At 41.8% G+C, this 22381-nt stretch overlaps 1 protein-coding gene across 1 annotated transcript in view; it reads left to right on the forward strand.

Moving 5' to 3' along the window:
- The window catches only part of SLC26A9 (solute carrier family 26 member 9), a 338632-nt gene that overhangs the window by 62028 nt on the left and 254223 nt on the right, over positions 1-22381 (forward strand). The window contains exons 8-9 of the mRNA XM_082244534.1: positions 6515-6662; positions 8948-9061. Of these exons, the coding sequence (XP_082100660.1) occupies positions 6515-6662; positions 8948-9061 (262 nt within the window). The remainder of the gene's footprint in view (positions 1-6514; positions 6663-8947; positions 9062-22381) is intronic.

Raw genomic sequence — 22381 nt, forward strand, 5'->3', positions numbered from 1 at the left:
TTCTGTACATGGTATAGGTGTGCCACTTTACAGGCACACTAAGGGGACCCCTATGCATTATATTCAAATGAATTTTTTTATATTTTATTAAGTGAGACAGTAAACATGAAAAGTTCCTTTAAATATAGTGCCTGGGGGGTCCCCTTAGTCTGCCTGTAAAGTGGCGCATCTGTAGCATATTTAGAACATGCTGCAGCAAAAATGACACTTCTAAAGAAAAAAAAATGCATCAAATGACATTTAAATTGCTGGCAATACATTACCATTGCTGGCAATAGAAAAATGTTTCAAAAAAGGGTGTCGGGTCCCCCCTATTCCAAAAAGAGTCAAATGCCATTTAAAATGACTCGCAGGTTACAAGTGCCGGCACCCGGCTATTAAAAAAATAAAGACAACATTTTTTTTTTAAAAAAAGCAGCGTGCCCCTCCCCCACTTCCAATTCATACCATACCCTTATCCAAACATGCAGGTCAGGAAAGATCCCCACCCCAAAGATCCTTGTCTCCATATTGATGGGGACAAGATGGGGGACTTATCGGAATCTGGAAGCCCCCTTTAACAAGGGGCCCCCAGATCCCAGCCTCCCCCATGTAAATGAGTATCCGGGTACATAGTACACCTACCCATTCACCAAAAAAGTGTCAAAAAGTAATAAAAAACAGACAGTTTTTGACAATTCCTTTATTAAAAAATAAAAAAACAGTGTCCCCCGTTGTAAATTCCGGGTAAATTCCGGGACATCAACAATCACGTCGCCCGCCGCACCCGGAAAAAAAAAAAAAAAGAGGCTGTCTCGGACATGGAGGCTGGCTGCCTACTGCAGGCTAAGCTTTTCGACATTTATATTAAGGTAAGGGGCGTGGCCATCTGGTGACGTAACAGAACAGTGCAGGCTGGGTCCGTGATGTCAGAAGGGGCTGTGCCACCAGGTGACATGGCCCTGCCCCTTACCTATTCAAGAACTGTCAAGCGGAGAAGTCTGCAGTAGGCAGATGACCTTCGTGTTGACCAGATCGTCTTTTTTTAATTTTTTTTTACTTTTTGACACCTTTTTGGTGAATGGGTATGGGTACTTTGTACCCAATACTCATTCACATGGGGAGGGGCAGAATTTGGGAGCCCCCTTGTTAAAGGGGGCTTCCAAATTCTGATAAGCCCCCTGACCATAGACCCCCACAACCACCGGCCACGGTGCTTTAGGGGGGGGCAGAGCCCAAAAGCACCCACCCCCCCATGTTGAAGGCATGTGACCTTGTATGGTTGGGGGGGCGCTTTTTGTCCCCCCCTCTTTCCTGACCTGCCAGGCTGCATGCTCAGAAAGGAGTCTGGTATGGATTTGGGGGGGGGGGGACTTTTTTTTAATTAAGGCATAGGGTTCCCCTTAAAATCCATAGGGCCTGGTATGGACGGGGGGGGGGGGACCTAACGCCTTTTTTATTACATTTTTCTTACATTTTTCTATTGCCAGGCATTTCTTTTCTTTACATTCATCTGTCAATGGGGAAGTCAGCTAACAGATGATGAGTCATAGTTGTTAAGGATGCGGGCGGTCGGCTTCCCGGACTGCTGCTAAACAACTAGCTATTCTTCACACAGAATTCAAATCATTTGATCCTTTTTTTGACCGATCCTAATTCTAAGCGTTCTAGAAAGTTGGAATTTGTTTTAAAACTAATAAACTAAACAAATTTTAATGGAAATCCCTTAATTTCAACCAAATCCATTACTATTCATTACTATTTCATTCGGAGATTTGGATACATATAGCCATATAACCAAAAATCTGTCTGAATTTGTATTCGGACCAAATTGAATTGCAGATGTTAACATGCCATTAAGAGCTGCAACTGAGAAGCAGAGTAGAACACTGGCCCTTAGGAAGGTCTGGATGATCAGGGAGGGCTCGTGGCTGTGTCGTTGTCTTACTGGATGAATATTGGAACGTGCTTGTAATATATAAGTCCAACATTAAAGGGCAACATAAATTGTTCTACAATGTTGATTGAATGGCAAGCTTTCTCCTGCAACAAAGTTCCCTGCACTGAGAGGGCATTCAGGACCTCTCCCCAGCCGAACAGGCTGGCATTTTTTTTGAGGAAAGGGCTATCTTGACTCCAGCACTTAGTTAGAAATCTACCACACTAGAGAGAGTCTGACATTGGGGGGTCACACACATGGGAGAGTCCAAGGACGTTACGTTTTTTTCTCGCACAGCCAGTATGTTGCAGTGGTCTGGAGTTAAACTGGCTACATCCTTTAAAGGACCATTAGTTCAAATACCCTAATACAAGCAGCAAACGAGGGCTTCCTCTGGCCCAAAAAGCTGGGTATGAGAGCAGGACAGAAGTTTCCCAAGATTTTAAGGCAGAAAATTTCTGGCCAGGAACGTATCTAATACAAGGCCCAGATACTCCAATCTATAATCTGACTTCTTCAGATTAAGGATCCAACTGAAGCTCTACAGAGTCCATACTGTCTTGTTGGATGTTGGTCAACAGGGACAGGGAAGACGTATCCTTTAACAGGAGCAGATCATCCAGGGACCCCATAACATGAATCCCCTGAGCATGGAGCAGAGCCCAATCCAGGGAAAGCACCTTGGTAAAAATCCAGAGGTCCATCGACAGCCCAAAACGAAGGACAAAAGATTGGTAATACTGATATCTCACTGCAAAAGCATATAGCTTTGGTGAGGCAGAAAGATGCAAATGTGTTTCCAATAGATGTCTATTGAGGGCAGAAAATCTCCCAGATGGAGGGAGGCAATGATCAACCTTTCAGTTTTCATGTGGAACTTTTGAACCCATAAGGATAAATTGGGATTTTTCTGATTCAGAATGGGTCAGACAACTCAGTTCAGTTTTGGAATCATAAAACGATTTGAGTGAAAACCTTGAAACCTTTCTTCTGTTAGTACAGAGGTAATGATCCCTTGAGTCAAGAGCTGCTAAACAGCAGCAAGAAACCAATCCACAGAGACGGGGAAGGGGACAAATTTGAAAGCATGAGTTAGATCAGTGGTTCTCAATTCCGGTCCTCGGGACCCACTAACAGGCCAGATTTTAAGTATTACCTTGGGGGATGCAGACTAGAATACTGCAATCACTGAGCAGCAAATGAGATCACCTGTGATGTAATTTAGTTATCTTGCAAACCTGGCCTGTTGGTGGGTCCCGAGGACCGCAATTGAGAACCACTGAGTTAGATAGGGGGTAGAATGCAAAACTCCAGTAAGTAGTCCCTGGACATGATACTTTGGACCCTGGCATCAAAGATTTTTTGGAACAAGAAGGCAGATAAATTCAACAGACATCCCCCATTCTTAGAAAGTAACTTCCAGTTACTTATGAATATCAGTTCCACTTTTAGACTTGACATTGGAAGACTGAGAGGAATGAAGGGTAGCTTTCCTAATTTCAGAGGCGTGAGCCTATTTAATCTGAGAGAGGAAAACCCTCCTACCCTCTGTTTTCTCCTTGATGTACATATCCAAAATGGACAAAACAGGCTTTAAAGGGTAACTGCTCAACCCCTTAAAGGGTAACTGCTTGCATGAGAGCTCAGCTGACAAGCATTTAAAGTGTTACCAAACACAGGACCCTGCATTCACTATATCTGGTCTCCGACAGTACACATAACATGGAAATGCAATTTTTTTTTTTGCTAAATACCTTTTCTCCTCAGCAGTATAAAGCAGTCTTGTGGCTTCTATCAGTGTATGGTTAAAGCTTGTAGGAGGAGTTTTCATTCTGCTCTGACTGTCCTTTGAGGCTGCAGGCCCTCTGACACTCAGGCCCCCCAGACAGTGCTGATAAGCCCTGTGCTGATCACATACACCATCCAAAAAAAAAAAAACTCTTTAGCACTACACTAAACTGAGCATGTGCGCTGTGCACTGCTAATCACTAAGCAGAGTGACTCCAAAGGCTCTGTCTTATCAGGAGATGGATTGGGGACAGTGGAAGAATGGGAGGATCAGAGAAGACAGGATCAAACAGTCTTTTAAACAATGGGGAGGATTAACCCCTATAGTGAGGTTAATAAGTATGCTTTACTGCATATACAGACTGATTTTACTGTTGTGGGTTTAGTAACACTTTAAGCTTATGGATCCTGTACATCTGGATATAGAAAGATCATCCTGGAGATTCATCAAAGTGTGTTCACCAAGCCATTCATGCAAAAATGTAAGGCCATATGTAAAAAGTCTAACAAACTGTTGATAAAGGCATGGAAGTGGAAGGCCATGAACTTAGTCCAGACAGCAGCTGTTTGGCAGACTGCAACAGAGGCAACTACAGTCTGCATGGTGGGGCCCAAAAAGGATAAGAGAGCTTTAAAAGGGTCTATACCCTCTTATCTACCAGATCCACCAGATCTTCAAACACGTGGTTACCCTGCAGGTGTGCCATGAGGGTCTTGTTAAGACAAGAAGTGTCAGGATCTACCACAGAGACCACCTGCTTTTGTAGGAAACTCTACTCAAAAGGATACTGCTGAGAAAAGTGTATTGGAGGTGTAAAAATCTTCTCTTGGTGAGGCCAGTTCACAAACAAGACTAGTTATACCAGTGAGTGGACTGAGACATTCTTACATGATTTGGGTAATTTAAGAGACCCCATGCTTCATACATTGGGGTGAGAAGACTTGGGTTACTCTAATGCTAAGCAGGAGCATACAACCTCAATAGGGGTAGCTATGATATTCTTATGTTTGGATGAAATCTATGCTACAGACCTATCATCCTGATCTTATTCCTCACCCTCCACTGTCACATCCTTCTAAGGTAACATGGTAACAAGGGCAAAATCAAAGACCAATTCAGGAGGGGAAGTTGTGTGGGCATAGCTGCAATACCTAATGTCCATGGCCTTGATAAGGCCAGAAATTTTGCCAATGAAATCTGACAATGTGGCACTTTATTTTTTGATGGAAAAGAGGAAGCTTGCATGGTAGATGTTCCAGCAGAATAGCCAGGGAAAAGCAGGATGACTGGGGGCAGGGGCAACTGTCAGAGTAAAAAGAAGAGCTGAGCCTAAACTAGCAAGTCTATCAGACACCGTTCCCTTGTGGTTCAGATCTACCAAGCTTGTGAATATCATCTCCAGAGGGGTACTAACAACCTCCTTGACTGTGGAGCAGAAGGGGAATGGTTCAGTACCAATCACTTTTAGGTTACAGGAAAGCCTAAAAAAAAAAATAAAGAGCCCAGGTCATGCAGGCTCAATAGGCACAAAAAGGGCAAAGGACAGGAAAGGACAGTACAGGAAGCGTACTGCATTTCAGGCATGTGATAACAGTCCTAATTGGCACCAAATGTAATGGCTTTTTTCCCTCTGACCTCTAGAATTGTCAGTTTTGAAATTAGCGTAAACCTGTCAAGAATAAAAATACTTAAGCTGATACTGCTGACAACTTTTAAAACATCCAAATAATCTGTATTTCCTAAAAATTCAGGAATACTCTTCCCAATGTGATCCACACTCCATATTCTGGTGAGTGCTGTTTCACATTGCGAATCACATTAGGGAAAAAAACTATTAAAGATGGGAGGAAGTCAATACACGTTTGGATGTCTCATGTTAGACGTTATATTATTTAGGTTTCACATGTTTAAATATTGAAGCATATGTATTTGGATTATTTTTGTGAAACATATTGTTGTTTACTATTGCACAGCTGGATGCACAAAAGTGTACAGAGCAAAAGTGTATTGTTGCACATATATAATTTAAAACAGTCTATGGAGCACATAAAGTTCTGACCTGCCCTCATTAGTGCCTTTTGCCTTTATACCTAGTCCTAGTATGTATTTACACCAATGCTTTAAAAGGGACACAGGCAATGGTAAATACTGCATGAAAGAGTGCATTACTCTAGTTCATTTAGCTTCAATATAATGAAACATGAATTATATTATTTATTCTTATTTATTGTGTCAAATTTCATTTCATACTATGTCCTTAGAAAGATTTAAAATTACACCCAATAAAAATAAAGGCTAAGTTCACCTTTTAAAAAGAATAATAAATGTACATGATTTTGTAGGTAAAAAAATGTGTATTTATTATTTTTCTACACTGCATTTTGCAAAGCATTCCACCTGTGATCAGTGATTTGCAGGTGCAAGGCCAGGCTCCTGCAGCCACTCAATACAGCTGTCAATGAACTAGGAAGGTATTGATTAGCGCTTTTGTAGTTCATTGAGGACTACAAGCCACCAGCCACCAGCCACAGTGGAAGATGGGACCTAAAGTTATTTCACAGATCTTGTTGATGAATGACATGGCTGTGTGGGTGGAGCCTGTTTTTAAAATGTGACAGTGGGTACAGGGAGAAGATCCCCCGCTCGCTGTCACAGGGGGGCTCAGGGGGCGAGGTCAGCTGCTGCATAGTAACATGTAACATGTTACACTCTAAATATGGGTGTAACATGCTGCAAAAGGTGAACTTATCCTTTAAAATGAACATGTGAAAGCTGTTGTAACAATAATATACTTGTCTAACTTGCAGATTTCCTTCTCCTACCTTACCGCAAGTCAGTCAGTGGGGAGAAATGATTGGCACAGCATTCTCCCTAGCTATTGTTGGCTACGTGATTAACCTTGCCATGGGCAGGACCTTAGGAGCAAGACATGGTTATGATGTTGACCCAAACCAGGTTAGACTATTGCAGTACCAATCTTTATTATTAGTCTGTTCAAGAATCTTTGATGCATAGTGGCTGATTTACTAATACTGGGGAGTGCAAAACTTGGTTCATCTTTGCACAGAAACCAATAAGCTTCCAGGATTTTTTATTTTTTTTTTTTTTGTCAAAGCTTAAAGCAGTTCTCCAATCTGTAATAAAAAAAATAAAAAGTAAGCAACTACAAATCCTGTAACTGCTGACTTTGAATAATAGGACACTTACCTTTCTATGGATCCAGCGCCATCCTCACCTGGGCTAGTTTTTCACTAGCCTATGGGTTCCCGGCGCCAGCATCTTAAGTGTGGCCACCCGGATGTGACAGTTTGCAAGATTTACAGCTGGATGCCCACTGCACCTGCACTAGCCACGATGTGCTTTGCGAATAGTCCTGTAGTTTTCGTGGACCTGTGGCATGTCCCAGAAGACTGCAGGGAAGGAGTGGGATCAACCCCATAAATGTATTATAATAATGGGGCATGGTCTGTGGCCCTACAGATTGACAAATTCCAAAGACTGGCCATATAATACATTATCTCTCCAGTTTCATAGGCCAACTCATCCCATGGGTACTTTGGCATTTTTTAGCAAATTAAATGGTCAATCCACTGCAATGCAAATTATCTTCCACATAATTTCTAAAACCTAAATAAGATTGATTGTTACAGGTAACTGCATATTGTTGTTCTTTACTCTGTTATTGTAAAGGTTTCAACTTTATTTGGAAAGTGGACCTCTTAATAAACTTCCCCTACTGACCTAGATAGTGGTGCTACATTTTACCTACCAAATCCTGATATCACATCCTGATAGCATTTCTAAGAATGATTTACTCTTGTAATGAATATAATAAAGCAATATAACAGATTGTGAGATAAGGAGACAGCTTTTGTTAAAAGGGTCTTGCAAGGCAAGGGAAATGGGTCACTTATACCCCCAAGCTACCCACCCACAAGAGCATATACTCACCTTTTTTTTTAGTCTCTCAGTTTGCCCAACTTCTGTCCCTGGGAGTGAAGTGAACCAACCAGCACTTCTATAGCATTTGACTCCCTTCTCCCATATGGCAGCTCTAGGTACCTTAGAATTGGCACCGTTCTGTCACATGGGCAAATAAATTATTTAAAGGTTTAAATGTCTCCATTATAAGTTAGAGTTAGCAATCCAACTATAGTATTTGGTTCATAATGAATTAAACAAGGTTAGTAGACTAAGCACATAGTTATGTGATTTGGCGACAGAAGGTCCCTTACTACGCTTTGGCTGCAGAAAAATTATCTTTGTAGTCCTTTTGGAGCTTTACAAAGAAATCTGTGCTTCTGGAATATGAGTCTTATGGTATCTATTATACAGCTCTGAGTTGCATTTACAATTTTTTGGGAAAAAAGGTTTGCTTTGAATTCTTATATATCCAACTTTGTAATTGGTAAATTGGTGACAACCTATTTTGGATGCAGGCATGTATGGCATGTCTTTCAAAATGTCATATATGTAATCTCCCTGTACTCCACCGCTAAGCCTGTGTGTTGACTTTCAAAGTGGAGCAACTATTCTCAGCACAGTTGACATGTCATAAGATACAGTATTTCATACACGGTATGCTCAACATAGTGATAAAGCCTTGTCATCTTCCAATGCCATCCAAATTTACCTCATTGTCTCAGATTGTGCAAAGGAAGGCTGCAGAAAAACATACATAAGAGGGAAAATGCAAGAACGGCCTTTCCTATCCTCTTTCTTTGAATACAATAGTTAATTTCTACCAAAGTTATGTACCACAGACTAAAAAAAAGATAATACCAACATACTGCAGATATGGAAAAAAAGAACAGACTTTACTGGTACAGAGGATGACACAATGATTTTTAAAACATAATACAAATGTTTATGCAATTAAAACCATAATTATAAAAGATAGATGAAATATATACACAACTCCCCTATAAATGTGCATCTCTTGAAGTGTGTTAGTACCACATTACATACTTGTATACAAAATTGCACCAATCCCATATCATACTACATTAGTACAATTTTTACATCAGTTGTCATAGTAAATATGATCCATAACTTTAACAGAACCTATGTAGAAATACAAAACCAGAAAAAATGTTGGATGAGTTAAACATAATTTCATTGCACCTTCTGTATTTAGTATTTCTGATTTATCAATAACTTTAGACATTAATGACTAGTGTCCCTATTATAATTAATTTTGAAAAAATTGTATTGAACATAAGCAAAACTTTTTCTTTTAGGAAATGTTGGCCCTCGGCTGTAGTAACTTCTTTGGTTCATTTTTCTTTATCCATGTGATTTGCTGTGCTCTTTCTGTTACTTTGGCAGTGGATGGGGCTGGAGGAAAGTCACAGGTAAGCATTCATGTTTTAGAGATGTATGTAAAATGTTAAAGATTTTATTGGAGGAAATTATCTAATAAAAGGTAACCAACATACACCCCAAATAAACAAACGTATTCAACGCAGTGCAAAGTGTGCATATAATGAGTACTAATATAGTAATCAATTGAATCCAGTCAGTTATTAGTCTACTTCAGCCTAATCTGGTAAAAAAGCTATTCATTTTGGTTGTGCATACAGTCACCATTGCACTGTATTATAGAATAAGACTGGAAAATGCTATCTCAAGGTAAATTCCACATCTTAGAGTACAGTACAGAACACAAGCATGTTATTCATACACCATGGGTTAATTGACTTGTACCTTCAGGTGACTGGACACTTGCAAGTGTTTGCAGACACGCCCACCTGGGGGGCCTCCTCTATAAACCTACCCCACACCGTGAGTCATCAGTTTTTTTAGCAAGTAATGAAGAGTAACAAGGAGAGTTCAGGGAATATGGCCTGTGTCCTGTACTGTACATTACGATATGGAATTTACAGGTCGAGTAAAAATTTCTCTGATCCTCATGTTATGAGGGAGGAGAGAACGTTATGAGGGAGGAGAGAGCGTTCCCGGAAGCAGTGTAGCAGCTGCGAGCAGCAAGCAACGAGAGAGCTGTGTGGAGGGAGAGCCGTGGGTGACACGTGCGGGGGAGTCGCACTAGGAAAACCGGAAGCCGGGTGCGGGTGCAGAGGACCTTAGGGACCGGTGACAGAGAGCGGCGGTTGAGGACGGACACCGCTGTGGAGAGAGGAGGAGAGCGTTCCCGGAAGCAGAGGAGGAGGAGAGGAGGAGGAGACCATTCCCTGAAGCAGAGGCAGTGTGCGAGGCAGCAGCAGCTGCAAGCAAGGCGGGGGGGAGAGCTGTGTGACTGTGCTCTGCGACTGATAGTGATCTGTGACTGACTGACCGTGCTCTGCGACTGACTGTGCTCTGCAACTGTCTGACCGTGCTCTGTGACTGACTGTGCTCTGCGACTGACTGTGCTCTCCAACTTTCTGACCGGCTCTGCGGCTGACCGTGCTCTGCGGCTGACCATGCTCTGCAACTGACCTTGCTCTGCGACTGACCATGCTCTGTGACTGAATGACCGTGCTCTGTGACTGACCGTGCTCTGCAACTGACCGTGCACTGCGACTGACTTGCTCTGCAACTGACTGGGCTCTGAAAATGACTGTGCTCTACAACTGGCTGTGACTGACTGTGCTCTGCGACTGACCGTGCTCTGCGACAGACTGTGCTCTTCGATTTGCTGTGACTGACTGTGCTCTGCGACTAGCTGTGACAGACTGTGCTCTGTGACTTGCTGCGACTGACTGTGTTCTGTGACTGTCTGACCGTGCTCTGCGACTGACTGTGCTCTGCGACTGACCATGCTCTAGGACTGTTTGCTACTGACTGTGCTCTGCGACTGACTGTGCTCTGCGACTGACTGTGCTCTGCAACTGACTGTGCCCTGCGACTGACTGCGACTGACTGACTGTGCTCTGCAACTGACCGTGCACTGGAACTGACTTTCTCTGCAACTGACTGGGCTCTGCGAATTACTGTGCTCTACGACTGGCTACGACTGTCTGTGCTCTGCGACTGACTGTGCTCTGTGACTGTCTGACCGTGCTCTGCGACTGACTGTGCTCTGCGACTGACCGTGCTCTAGGACTGGCTGCTACTGACTGTGCTCTGCGACTGACTGTGCTCTGCGACTGACTGTGCCCTGCGACTGACTGCGACTGACTGACCGTGCTCTGCGACTGAGTACCTGGGAGGACTGGTGAGTATCTTAGCGACTGGTGAGTATCTTAGCGACTGGTGAGTACCCCAGGTTTAGTACCAGGGGAGATAGAGGTAGAGTAGGTAAGGAATAGCAGGTCGTTACTAATTATCCCCATAGAGTAGAGGGTAATAATGTCCGACAGGATTGGGGATACCACTCAGTGCACTTCTTGCTCCATGTATGCGTTCCTTAATGAACCAATCGAGGGTGAATACTGCTGTGCAAGATGTGTGCGACTTGTTTCTCTGGAAGCCCAGATCCTGGATCTAGAAGACATAGTGGCTACACTGCATGGCATCAACAACCTGGAAAGGAGCTTGGACATTACCCATCAGGCGCTGGCAGGGGCCAGCATAAAGGTGGGAGGAGTAGAGGAGATGCAGGCATCCAAGGTAGGCAGTTGGGTGACCGTTAGGAAGGGTAGAGGGAAGAGTGCCAGGGAGGCCAGTCCTGAGTTGGTACACCCTAACAAATTTGCCAAGTTGTAGGTTGAGGGGGATATCAGCTCAGGGGTGGCAGTGCTGGAGCAGGCGCCCTCCCCCAGCTGCCAGGGGAGTGGCGGCTCTAGGAAGAAGGGGGGCCGAGATTCAGGAAAGGTTAGACAGGTTGTGGTAGTGGGGGACTCAATCATCAAGAGGACAGAGAGGGAAATCTGTCGAAAAGATTGCGGTAGCCGGACAGTATGTTGTTTACCGGGCGCTCGAGTTTGGCACATCGCAGATCGGGTAGACAGATTAATGGGCGGGGGTCTGGGGATGAAGGTCATGGTGCATGTGGGCACTAATGACCAAGTAAGAGGAAGGTGGAGGATCCTAAAGAACGATTTCAGGGACTTAGGGAATAGATTGAGGAATAGGACCTCCAAGGTGGCTTTCTCTGAAATACTGCCGGTACCTCGAGCCACACAGGAGAGGCAGAAGGAGATTAGGGAACTTAACAAGTGGCTGAGGAATTGGTGTAGGAAGGAGGGGTTTGGGTTCCTGGAGAACTGGGCTGACTTCTCAGTCGGCTACCCGCTCTTTAGTATGAATGGGCTGCACCTTAATGGGGATGGTACAGCTCTTTTGGGGAGAAAGATGGCCACCAAGTTGGAGGGGCTTTTAAACTAGGAGACGGGGGGAGGGCTCAGAAGTAGAGTCAGTCAGGAGGAAGCAAAGGACAGAAGGCAGTATTATAGTCAGCAGCGACAGTAGTTCCATAACGTCAATTGGGGGGGTCTGTGCCGGAAAACCTCAGACCAAACAGGAATAAAAATAATCACCATTCACTATCAACTTCCACAAAACTAAGAGGGGTATATGCAAATGCCAGGAGCCTAGCTAATAAAATGGATGAGTTGGAAATGTTAGTACATGAGGAGGACATAGACCTTGTGGGAATAACGGAAACTCGGTTCGACCCCTCACATGACTGGCTGGCCAATATCCAAGGGTATTCGGTGTACCGGAAGGACAGGGTAGGAAACAGAGGGGGAGGGGTATGTCTCTATGTCAAGAATAATGTAAGGGTGATAGAAACTAGTGATATTATGGAAGGGATGAGCATGGAGTTAGAATCCGTGTGGGTAGAACTCCATAGGGAAGAAGAAAAGGGAAAAGTAATTGTGGGGGTTTGCTATAGACCACCCAACCAAAGGGAGGAGGTAGAGCAGAAATTTATATCACTGTTGGGTAAAGTGGCAAAACTGGGATCAGTCATCATATTGGGGGATTGCAATTATCCCGACATTGACTGGGAAGAGGGGACTACACACTCACAGAAGGCCCGTCTATTAATGGAAATCTTACAGGACAACTACATGTCTCAGTTGGTGGATTCTCCTACTAGAGAAAATGCAGTCCTGGATCTATTAATCACTAATGACCCAGACCTAATCTTGGAGGTAGGAGTCCAGGACAACCTGGGCTCTAGCAATCACAGGATGATCACATTTAGCGTATATAACAATATAACAAGGCAAGTGGGGAACATAAGAACCCTAAACTTCAGAAGGGCAAATTTCCCAAATTGTGCTCAATGATGGAAAGGGTAAACTGGGACCAAACCTTAGGAACACTGACCACAGAGGAAAAATGGGAATGCTTTAGGAACATATTAAACAAATGCACCTCGCAGTGCATTCCTATGGGAAATAAATTTAGAAGAGACAAAGCCAAACCTGGCTGGCTAAACCGTAATGTTAAAAAACTTATTAGGGGGAAAAAAATGGCCTTCAAGAAATTTAAATCAGAGGGCACATTATCGGCTTTCGAGCAATACAAGGAGGCAAATAAGAAAAGTAAATACGAAATCAAAATGGCTAAAATCAACTTTGAGAGACAAATAGCGGAGGATAGTAAAAAGAACCCAAAGAAATTCTTTTTAATATATCAACAGCAAAAAAACTAGGGCAGAGCATATTGCACACATAATTAACGATGATGGGAGGATGGTTACAGAGGACACTGAAAAAGCAACAGTGCTGAACGCTTTTTTCTCGTTAGTCTTTACACAGGAAAAGGAGGGGTACACTGACCACGACTATATGGTTAGTAGTAATACACAGGACTTGCCGCTATGGCTAACAGAGTGTGAAATCAGGGAAAGGCTGGATAAAATTAACACAAATAAATCACCAGGCCCGGATGGCGTACATCCGAGAGTACTCAAAGAACTTAGTAAGATTATATCTAGACCACTGTTCCTGACCTTTGCTGACAGTATTATGACAGGAAATGTACCAGGGGATTGGAGGAAAGCTAACGTGCTACCGATATTCAAAAAGGGCAGAGGCATGTCCCGGGAAATTATAGGCCTGTCAGTCTGACATCGATAGTATGTAAACTTCTGGAGGGGTTGATAAGGGACTATATCATAGAGTTTGCTAAAGACAAAAACATCATCAGCAGTAATCAGCACGGGTTTACAAATGGGCGTTCTTGTCAAACCAATCTCTTAACATTCTACAACGAGGTGAGCTGTGCGCTTGACAATTGCGCGGTCATGCGACGCTGTACCCAAATTAACGGACAATTGCGCGGTCATGCGACGCTGTACCCAAATTTAATTTATGTCCTTTTTTCCCCACAAATAGAGCTTTCTTTTGGTGGTATTTGAACACCTGTGCGATTTTTAATTTTTGAAAAAAAGAGCGACACTTTTGAAAAAGAAAAAACAATATTTTTTTACATTCTGATAAATAACATTCCCAAAAAAAATGTAAAAATCACCATTTTTTAACATTTTAGGCCAATTTGTTTTCTGCTACATATTTTTGGTAAAATTTTTTACAATAAGCGTATTTTGATTGGTTTGCGCAAAAGTTATCGCGTTTACTAACTACGGGAAAGATTTGTCATTTGTATTGTTTATTTTTTTGCGATTTTTTTTGCGGGACTGCGACATTGCGGCGGACAGATCAGACTCCTAACTGACATTTTTGACACTTTTGGGGGTACCAGTGACATTACTACAGTAATCAGTGCTATAAATATGCACTGTTACTGTAATAATGGCACTGGCAGGGAAGAGGTTAACTTTATTGGTGATGAAGGGTTAAATGTATGCCTCATGCTTACTGATGTCTGTGGGGGAAGGGGATTGTGTGACACAGACACAGATTGCAGGTTCAGCTATGCTGAATCCTGTAATCTTTGACTGTCTGTCACATAGGAGATTTGCCCACTTTGTTTACACAAGTGGGCAGATTTCCACACTCGATCCCAGATGATCAAGGAAGAGCGGCCGCTCCTCCCCTAGCCGACTCCCGCTGTGTCTGAATACAGCGGGAACGAGCCACGATAACAAGCCACTTTGGACGATAACAAGCCACTTTGCCGCAGTACCCTCAACGTGAGCGGTCCGCAAGTGGTTAAATAGCCCGTCTGGCACCAAGAGCTGTTGTGCGTGATCGCGTGCGCTTGCGCACTCCTGCATGCGTGCGAACGCTATATTAGCTATTCCTCTGGAAATAGCCTGCGCATGTGCATATCCATGCGCCAGACGTCTTACAGGGATTCCCTGACACAGAGATTTTAGTCTGTTGTCTACATAGAAAATCCTTTGGACAAAGTGTTGTGCATCAGATCCAAATTCCTTCTCACCCTCTTGAGCTGCTTTCCTCAGTCCATAAAATGCTACTGCAGGAGAAGGACTGTTACCAAAAACATTTACCTTCATCTGGTAGTCTGACTTCATCATTGACATCATTATTGCGGTACCATCTGAACCTGAGGAAGTTTTTGTATTCTTCACGGACGATGAAACAGTGGAACATTTGCTGAATGTCAGCCATAACAGCAATTGCCTCTTGTCTGAAGCGAAGTAAAACTCCTATAAGATTGTTGTTCCGAATAGGCCCAGTGAGAAGATTGTCATTGAGGGAGACACCTTAATGACAAGCACTTGAGTCAAAGACCACCCTAATCTGATCGGGCTTGCGAGGATGGTAGATGCCAAAGCATGGTAGGTACCAATATTCTTCTACTTCCTTAAGAGGAGGTGCAGGCTCAGCATGATCTCTCTCAAACACCTTCTGCATAAAGTCCACAAAGTGCTTTTTCATGTCAGGCTTCTGGTTCAAACTGCGCTTTAAAGAAACAAACCGTGATTCTGTATGTTCTCTGTTTTTTGGTAGTCTCTTCCTTGGAGTACAAAATGGTAGGAGGTGCTACCCAACTGTTGGAATCATCTTGGTAGAAATCTTCACTGATGATTTTCAAGAAATCTTCACTGATGATTTTCAAGAATTCTGTGTCTTCCATGGTAGCTGCCAACTCATTGTCTTTACTGGTTACCTCGAACACTGTGTTGCCAATGTTGTCATCCCAGAAATTAAGAGCTTTCTTATCGTCTTGTATGATGTACTGTTGTGCACCTTTTTCAAACAGTCTTTCTTTCACATTATATTGATGGGATTGTTGTGCAGAACAAGTAGTTTGTCCGTTAGACAAGATGTGTGTTTTAAAGGAAGAGACTGAGGTAAGACCTTCTGCCTTTGTCTCGGCAGACATTGCCTATGATGAATCAGCCTAGATCCAGACATATGGTGCATCATGTGGACCGTTAATTTAATGATGAACTTTGTGCACCCTTAAGATGTCCCGGCCCAGTAACAGCAGGATATTCGTACTTTCGTAGTGGACTGGTATTTGGTCGTCTATGTTCTTCAAGTGAGGATGGTGAAAGGCAGCTTCAGAAGTAGGGATCTCCTCTTTGTTGCTTGGAATCTGGTTGCACACAGTGATAGTGGACAAGAATATTTCCATATTGTCATTCAGAGGAGCAACAACAAAACCACTGGCTCTCCTACCTGAGACTTCTGTAGTGCCGGGACAAGTGCTTAGAGTATAAGGTAGAGCATCTCCTGTTATGTTCAACAGTTCACAAAACTGTGTTCTTGCAAGAGATCTGTTACTCTGATCATCCAGAATAGTATACAGTCTTATGGCCTTTTCAGGTTGACCTTTGGGGTATATACGAACCAAGCATATCTTTGCAGAGAAGTTGTCACAAAATCCTTCTCCACAGACTTCTGTACATGTAGAGAACACTGAGGTGGAAGGTGCTGTTTGATCTGTGTGCTCCCCGCTTTGCTTTGCCTCAGGAAGATTGTTTATGAACATAGTAGAGTTGTGCGGAGATTGGTGAAGAGCTTGCATGTGGTCATTACTGTCACACTCTGTACATTTGATGATCGCTTTACAGTCCTTTGCAAAGTGTTTTGTGGAGGCGCAGCATTTGTAGCAAACTCCAAATTCCTTCAAAAGTTCCTTACGTTCTTGTAGGGTTTTCTTTCTGAAGCCAATACATTTCTTAAGTGGATGTGGTTTATTATGCATCGGTCATTGGTAATTTGGGTTCTCAATTTTCTTGTTTTGATCAGTCTTTTCAAGAACTGTAACAGGCACAGGTAGAACATTAGTCCTTTTCACTGACACTGGACCTCTATGGTCTCTGTGTGTCATACGTGCGTTCGTATGTCTTAGGGTGGGTGAACTGAGAGGGTTACAGTCACCATAGGAGTAACTTGGGTCATTATTAGTGTCTGCAATTCTTTTGATGAACTCTCAGAAGTCAGAAAAAGGAGGAAAGCAACTTGTTGTTTTTCCTCATACTTTGATCCAAGCGCTGCCCATTTTTCTTGAATGCCATGTGATAGCTTGAGAACAATAAGGGTTATGCCACAGGGCGTGTCAAGGTAACCGAGACCAGGTAAGTTGATGTCAGCTTTAGCAAGTTGAAGCTCTAATAGAACATTGCTAAGTTCTTAAAACTTTTGATTGTCTCTAGAAGAAATCTTTGGGAAGCTTTGCAACCTTTTGAATAAGGTATCTTCAATGGCCTCTGGGCTGCCAAAGGTACGTTCAAGTATGTCCCAAGCAGCATTAGGGCCTGCAGCAGGGTTGTCAATATGAACTACTTTGAGCCTTTTGATGTGTTCAGTAGACTGGGGACCTAGCCATCTGATGAGCAGATCTAATTCCTCTGTGGCATTGATGTCTAGGTCACTCATTGTAGTCATAAAGGTGGATTTCCAGCCTCTGTAATTTTCAGGCTTGTTATCAAAACTTGGTGAGGCTTGTCTTAGTGAGCTCTCTGAGGAGCATGTATTTAGCAAACTGTGACCTGTCTGCGTTTTCAATCTTTGTGTGCATGACTGCAGGTGGAACAGAGTTAGTTGTGATGGCTGGTGTATTGACGTTGAGTGACTTGGGAACATATGTTGGTGCTAAGGCGTTCAATGCTGGAACTGGCTTAACCTTCCTAGCGGTATTCCCGAGTGTGGCTTGGGGCTAAATTTCAGTGCCAAAAGCCGTAACCCCCGAGCCACACTCGGGGTACTGCTAGAAAGATCGCTGGATCCTCATAGAGGGGTTACTTACCTTGTCACCGGGATCCAGCGATGTATCCCGGCGGTGTGTGGCGGCAGATCCTCTGTGAGCCCGGCTTCCGTCTCCTGCGACATCACTTTGGGCATGGGGTGGAACCAGCAGCAAATTCAAATGTAAAACACACCAAACACACTAGATTGCCCCCCAGTGCCCTTTCCTGCAGTTTTACTATACTTTTTATGTATGTATATATATATATATATATATATATATATATATATATATATATATATAATGTATGTATGTATGTATATATATATATATATATATATATATATATATATATATATATACATAAATACATACATACTTTAACTTATTTATAGTTTTTTATTATATTATAATTTATGATTTTGTGTTTCAAAATTTATCATACCCGAGATGTTATAAAGAAGAAAGCACAGTAAAAAAAAAATCATATGTAAATAGTTGGTATGGGCTGCTCATTCTTAAGAATTACATTCAAAATAATGGTACCGCTTTCAGCACCTAAAATCCGAAAGAATCATACCGCCAGGGAGGTTAAAGTTCACTGACCTGTTGGTTTGTAGCTGTGGAATAGTGCACTTTCTAGGAGGTACTTCGTTAGTGCCAAAGTAAGGTGGACAGTCTATTATATGCATAACAGTGTCTGCTGCTTGCTGAGAAGCTGCAGTCTGATGTACTGGAAGATATAAAGGCAAATTGTCTTGAGGTACAGTAGGTGCAGAGAAGAGACTTTGGTTAAGTGCTTTGGCTGCAGTGATAGGGAGTTGAAGTTCTGGAGAGGTATGTGAAGAATCTGAGGCATAATAAACAACTGAGTATCTCCAACTGTTGTCTCTTTCGCTTTCAATATTGGCTTGTTCTAAAACCCTTAACCTTGCCATGGCTGTGGCATGCTCACATTGTTTTTCCAAAACTTCAATTTCTGCTTTCTGGCGTGCAACTCCAGCTTCCATTTCTGCTTTCTGGTGTGCAGCTTCAGCTTCCATCTCTGCTTTCTGGTGTGCAGCTTCAGCTTCCATCTCTGCTTTCTGGTGTGCAGCTTCAGCTTCCATCTCTGCTTTTTGGCATACAGCTTCAGCTTCCATCTCTGATTTCTTTTGGGCGAAAGCTACCTGAATTTTAGAAGCTTCAGCATTAGCACAGGCTTTTATGAGTTGCTGAAAGCAGGAGAGAGCGGCGCCAGCTTAGTGTAGCATTAGATTTAATAGATGAACAAATAATATGTAAGAATATTTAATAATAATATCTCGCGCTCGTACTTCATTATGTCAGAATATTTTTACTGCTCTGAATATAACAGTGTATTTATTTATGGTTAATAAGCAAAGATCTGTGCGGAAGGAGAATCTCCACTTATGCCATAAATCAATTTGTCGTGAATTCTTTTTAATTGATTAATTTCTTTTTAAAAGCATATACCAATCTTAGTGAGTACAGTCTACAGTATGGAATATATATAAAATATTTATTCTCAAGACATGTAAACACAATATATGATCAAACAGGAAGTGACACAAAGAAATAACTCTACATAAAATACTAACTTCAAACAATCAATGCAATGTGATGTTTAGCTCAATAATGAAAGTGAAACTGAAACAAAGTGAAAGTAAAACGAAAGCAAGATTACCATCTCTCCAGGTAAAGCACAAACCATAGGTAAATGTTCTATATCAACAGACTACAATTGTCTGCGAATCACACGGCCGAAAGTCATTCCACTGCAGATGGAGTGAGAATAAGCCATGCAAAACGGAAGACTAAATTCGCAATAATGCGCTAAATCTGATATTAATAAAATGTATAAAAACAAATCAGCTTTTTAGAGAAAAATCTACTATGGTTTATACGGCTGGGATTGTAATCTTATTACCCCTAAAATATGCAATATAAAACATATAAGGAAGGAATAAACAATATTGAATAAAATCAAATAATACAGCAAGGCATATTTACCACACGTAAGATGGCCGCTAGCTTCAATTGGTCGTTACCAGAGTCCTAAGATGGATGCCAGTGAGGGAGGAGTTTCCTCCAAGTTTCAGATGAATGATGTGGACAAGATGGAGTATGTCTGGATGAGTCTATAGATGTATGTAGTAGTGTGTGTGTGTGATGTAAGTGTATTGTATGTTGGGCAATGTAATGTCATGTCTCTCATCTGGGTTGGTCTTTTATATGGTAAGAACAAAGGGCTATTAAAATTACCATAAGTAAAACCCAGAGGGATGAAACATTATCTCCATTGGTTAGGATATTCTATACCTAAACTGGTGAGGTCAGAGACACACCTCTTTTGATAATTAACCCAATACTTGGTATAATAAAATTAAAGGATGATTTCTCTATATGTAAGAGTAATCATAAAACACAACATAAAACTTTGTCCAGACTCCCAGTACATACATAAATGTCCATCTGTATCTCCATCATTCTCTGGCAATTATTGGATCTGGTAAACCATTTCAATAATAATATTTTTAATACAATATAATATTTCTTACATTGGAAATATCTCTATACCAAGACTGCACCTGGTACTTTGTCTATAGAGGGCAGTATCGTACCGTTCATTAAATTTTGTATTTAACATAATTAAAACATTTTGTTATCTGATGACCTTATTCACCTCTAGCTAGTGAAGATCCATTAATTATTTGACCATGCCAAAGGCTGTCAGACATCTAGTCTAGGTTTGGAAGAATTTATGATACCTCTGAACTCTTAGCCTAGTCTAAAGCAATTCTTATATAAACACTCCTACCACATACCTTAAAATGAACTAATTAGTATTCACTCTAGTCTTAAGTCTAAGTAAGGTTACTACTGTAAGAATAATAAACCCAAAATGTGATATAACATTCCTAAATATATATGTATATGCCTTACATAATATAATGACATAATTATGGCTAATATCTTCTCACACATAATGATGTCTTTAACATTTATATTTTAAATGTCTGATGAAGAACACTGAGCCATTGTCTATTGTTATATACAGATAAGATTACAAGCTAGACTAGTATGGTGTCTCGCTAATTGTCCTTATCTGATAGAGATGTCTAAAGGGATCTTATTTACGATTACATAGATACAAAGACCTCTGTTTAAATTCTATTCTGTCTTGTAAGCTTGTAAGAGACATTTTGTTTAACAAGTACATATATGAACTTTGTTTCACCCTGAACAAGATGGATCCTGTCCTGTTCAGAATCTTATATGACTGAATATACATGGCTTTTAAAATCATTTTTATTCTATTAGTTAATTAATAACCCCCAATAATCCCGACATATCCCCCCCCCTTTCTTCCCAGTAGGCAAGTGAGCAACTTAGCCATACCTGGGGAGAAAGCTTTTAGAAGGAGTAGTAAAAGAAAAAAAATGTATTGTCCTCTTTTTTTAAGAGCATAGTGTAATGTTCTGGTACCTCTGGTACCCTTGTTCCATATTTCTCCTTTGCTAATTGCGTCCCATCTTGTGTAACAAGAGACGCATATACCTTTAAGACTGGATGACATCATTGCCGAGCGCCGCTATGAGCGGCTATTTCAATCGCCGGCTTTCTCTCACTCATCGCTCGTTCAAACCACATGTTCACCGCAACTTCTCCTGTGAAGTCGGAGCTGCTGACATTTCCTTTGCTGAACTGACGCCGGAACCTCGCCGCTGATCCGTATCTCACTATGGGATCACCTCTCTATCTATGGACATTGTTACTACTAACCTATCTAAGTGATAAGTACCCCACAGGGGATTCCTTACTAACCAATCTCCTACTGTCATCTACTGCAATTACCAGGACTATCTATCTATCTATTCCATACCATCTGAATAGACTGTTAGCTCTTGGGACTACCTTCAACTATCCTTGCACTAGGTTACTCTGTCTAAGTATACTCCATCTGTGTCCTCTTACCATCTGCACTATACTAGACATCAGAACCTATCTGCTTTACCATCACCTGCAACTCTCCTAATATTACTCCTAGTAATCACCATACAACCTGTCTCTCATCTATACATTCTCATATGTTCTATCCCTCCACTAAAACATCTGATTGAGTATATGTATATTGCATAACAGGCTGTACACCGTGATGAAGTCCTGAGAGTTGGATAGGTTTATTCAACAGTATCTCTACAAGGCTACTGAGTGTGATAATTCTGCAGCTGAAAATCCATCCATTAACAAAAACGCATGAACGTTACACATAGTTTATATTGGGAATTGTTCATAACTTTTAAGTAAAGCGGTAAAAAAAATGAGAAAAGAAAAATAAAAAAAAATCAGTTCAAAATGTCAGTTCGTAGCGACTTTGCTAGTGTTAGCTATGTCACAAACTGTTCCTTGTTAGTCTCTTTAAATTCTGATCTCCTGGTAAAGAAACTCAAATGTTCCTTGAAATCTGCATCTCCAGTTTGTAAAGTCTTGATGGAGACAGAAATTAACTGCTGCAATGGCATTAGCAACTACCATTCAAAGCACAGTAAAACAATGTTGGCAATCAGGAATCCGAGAAATCTGTTTGGACATTCAACCTTGGATGTTGGTTGGATAATGAATGGTTTTAGCATGGTCTAGAGTGTCATACACCTAGACTGAGGTTTGCTCACATGTGCAATGCACCATTCTCACATCTCCTTCAATTG

The sequence above is a fragment of the Pelophylax lessonae genome, assembly GCF_965119305.1.
Source record: "Pelophylax lessonae genome assembly, chromosome: 2".
NCBI lineage: Eukaryota > Metazoa > Chordata > Amphibia > Anura > Ranidae > Pelophylax > Pelophylax lessonae.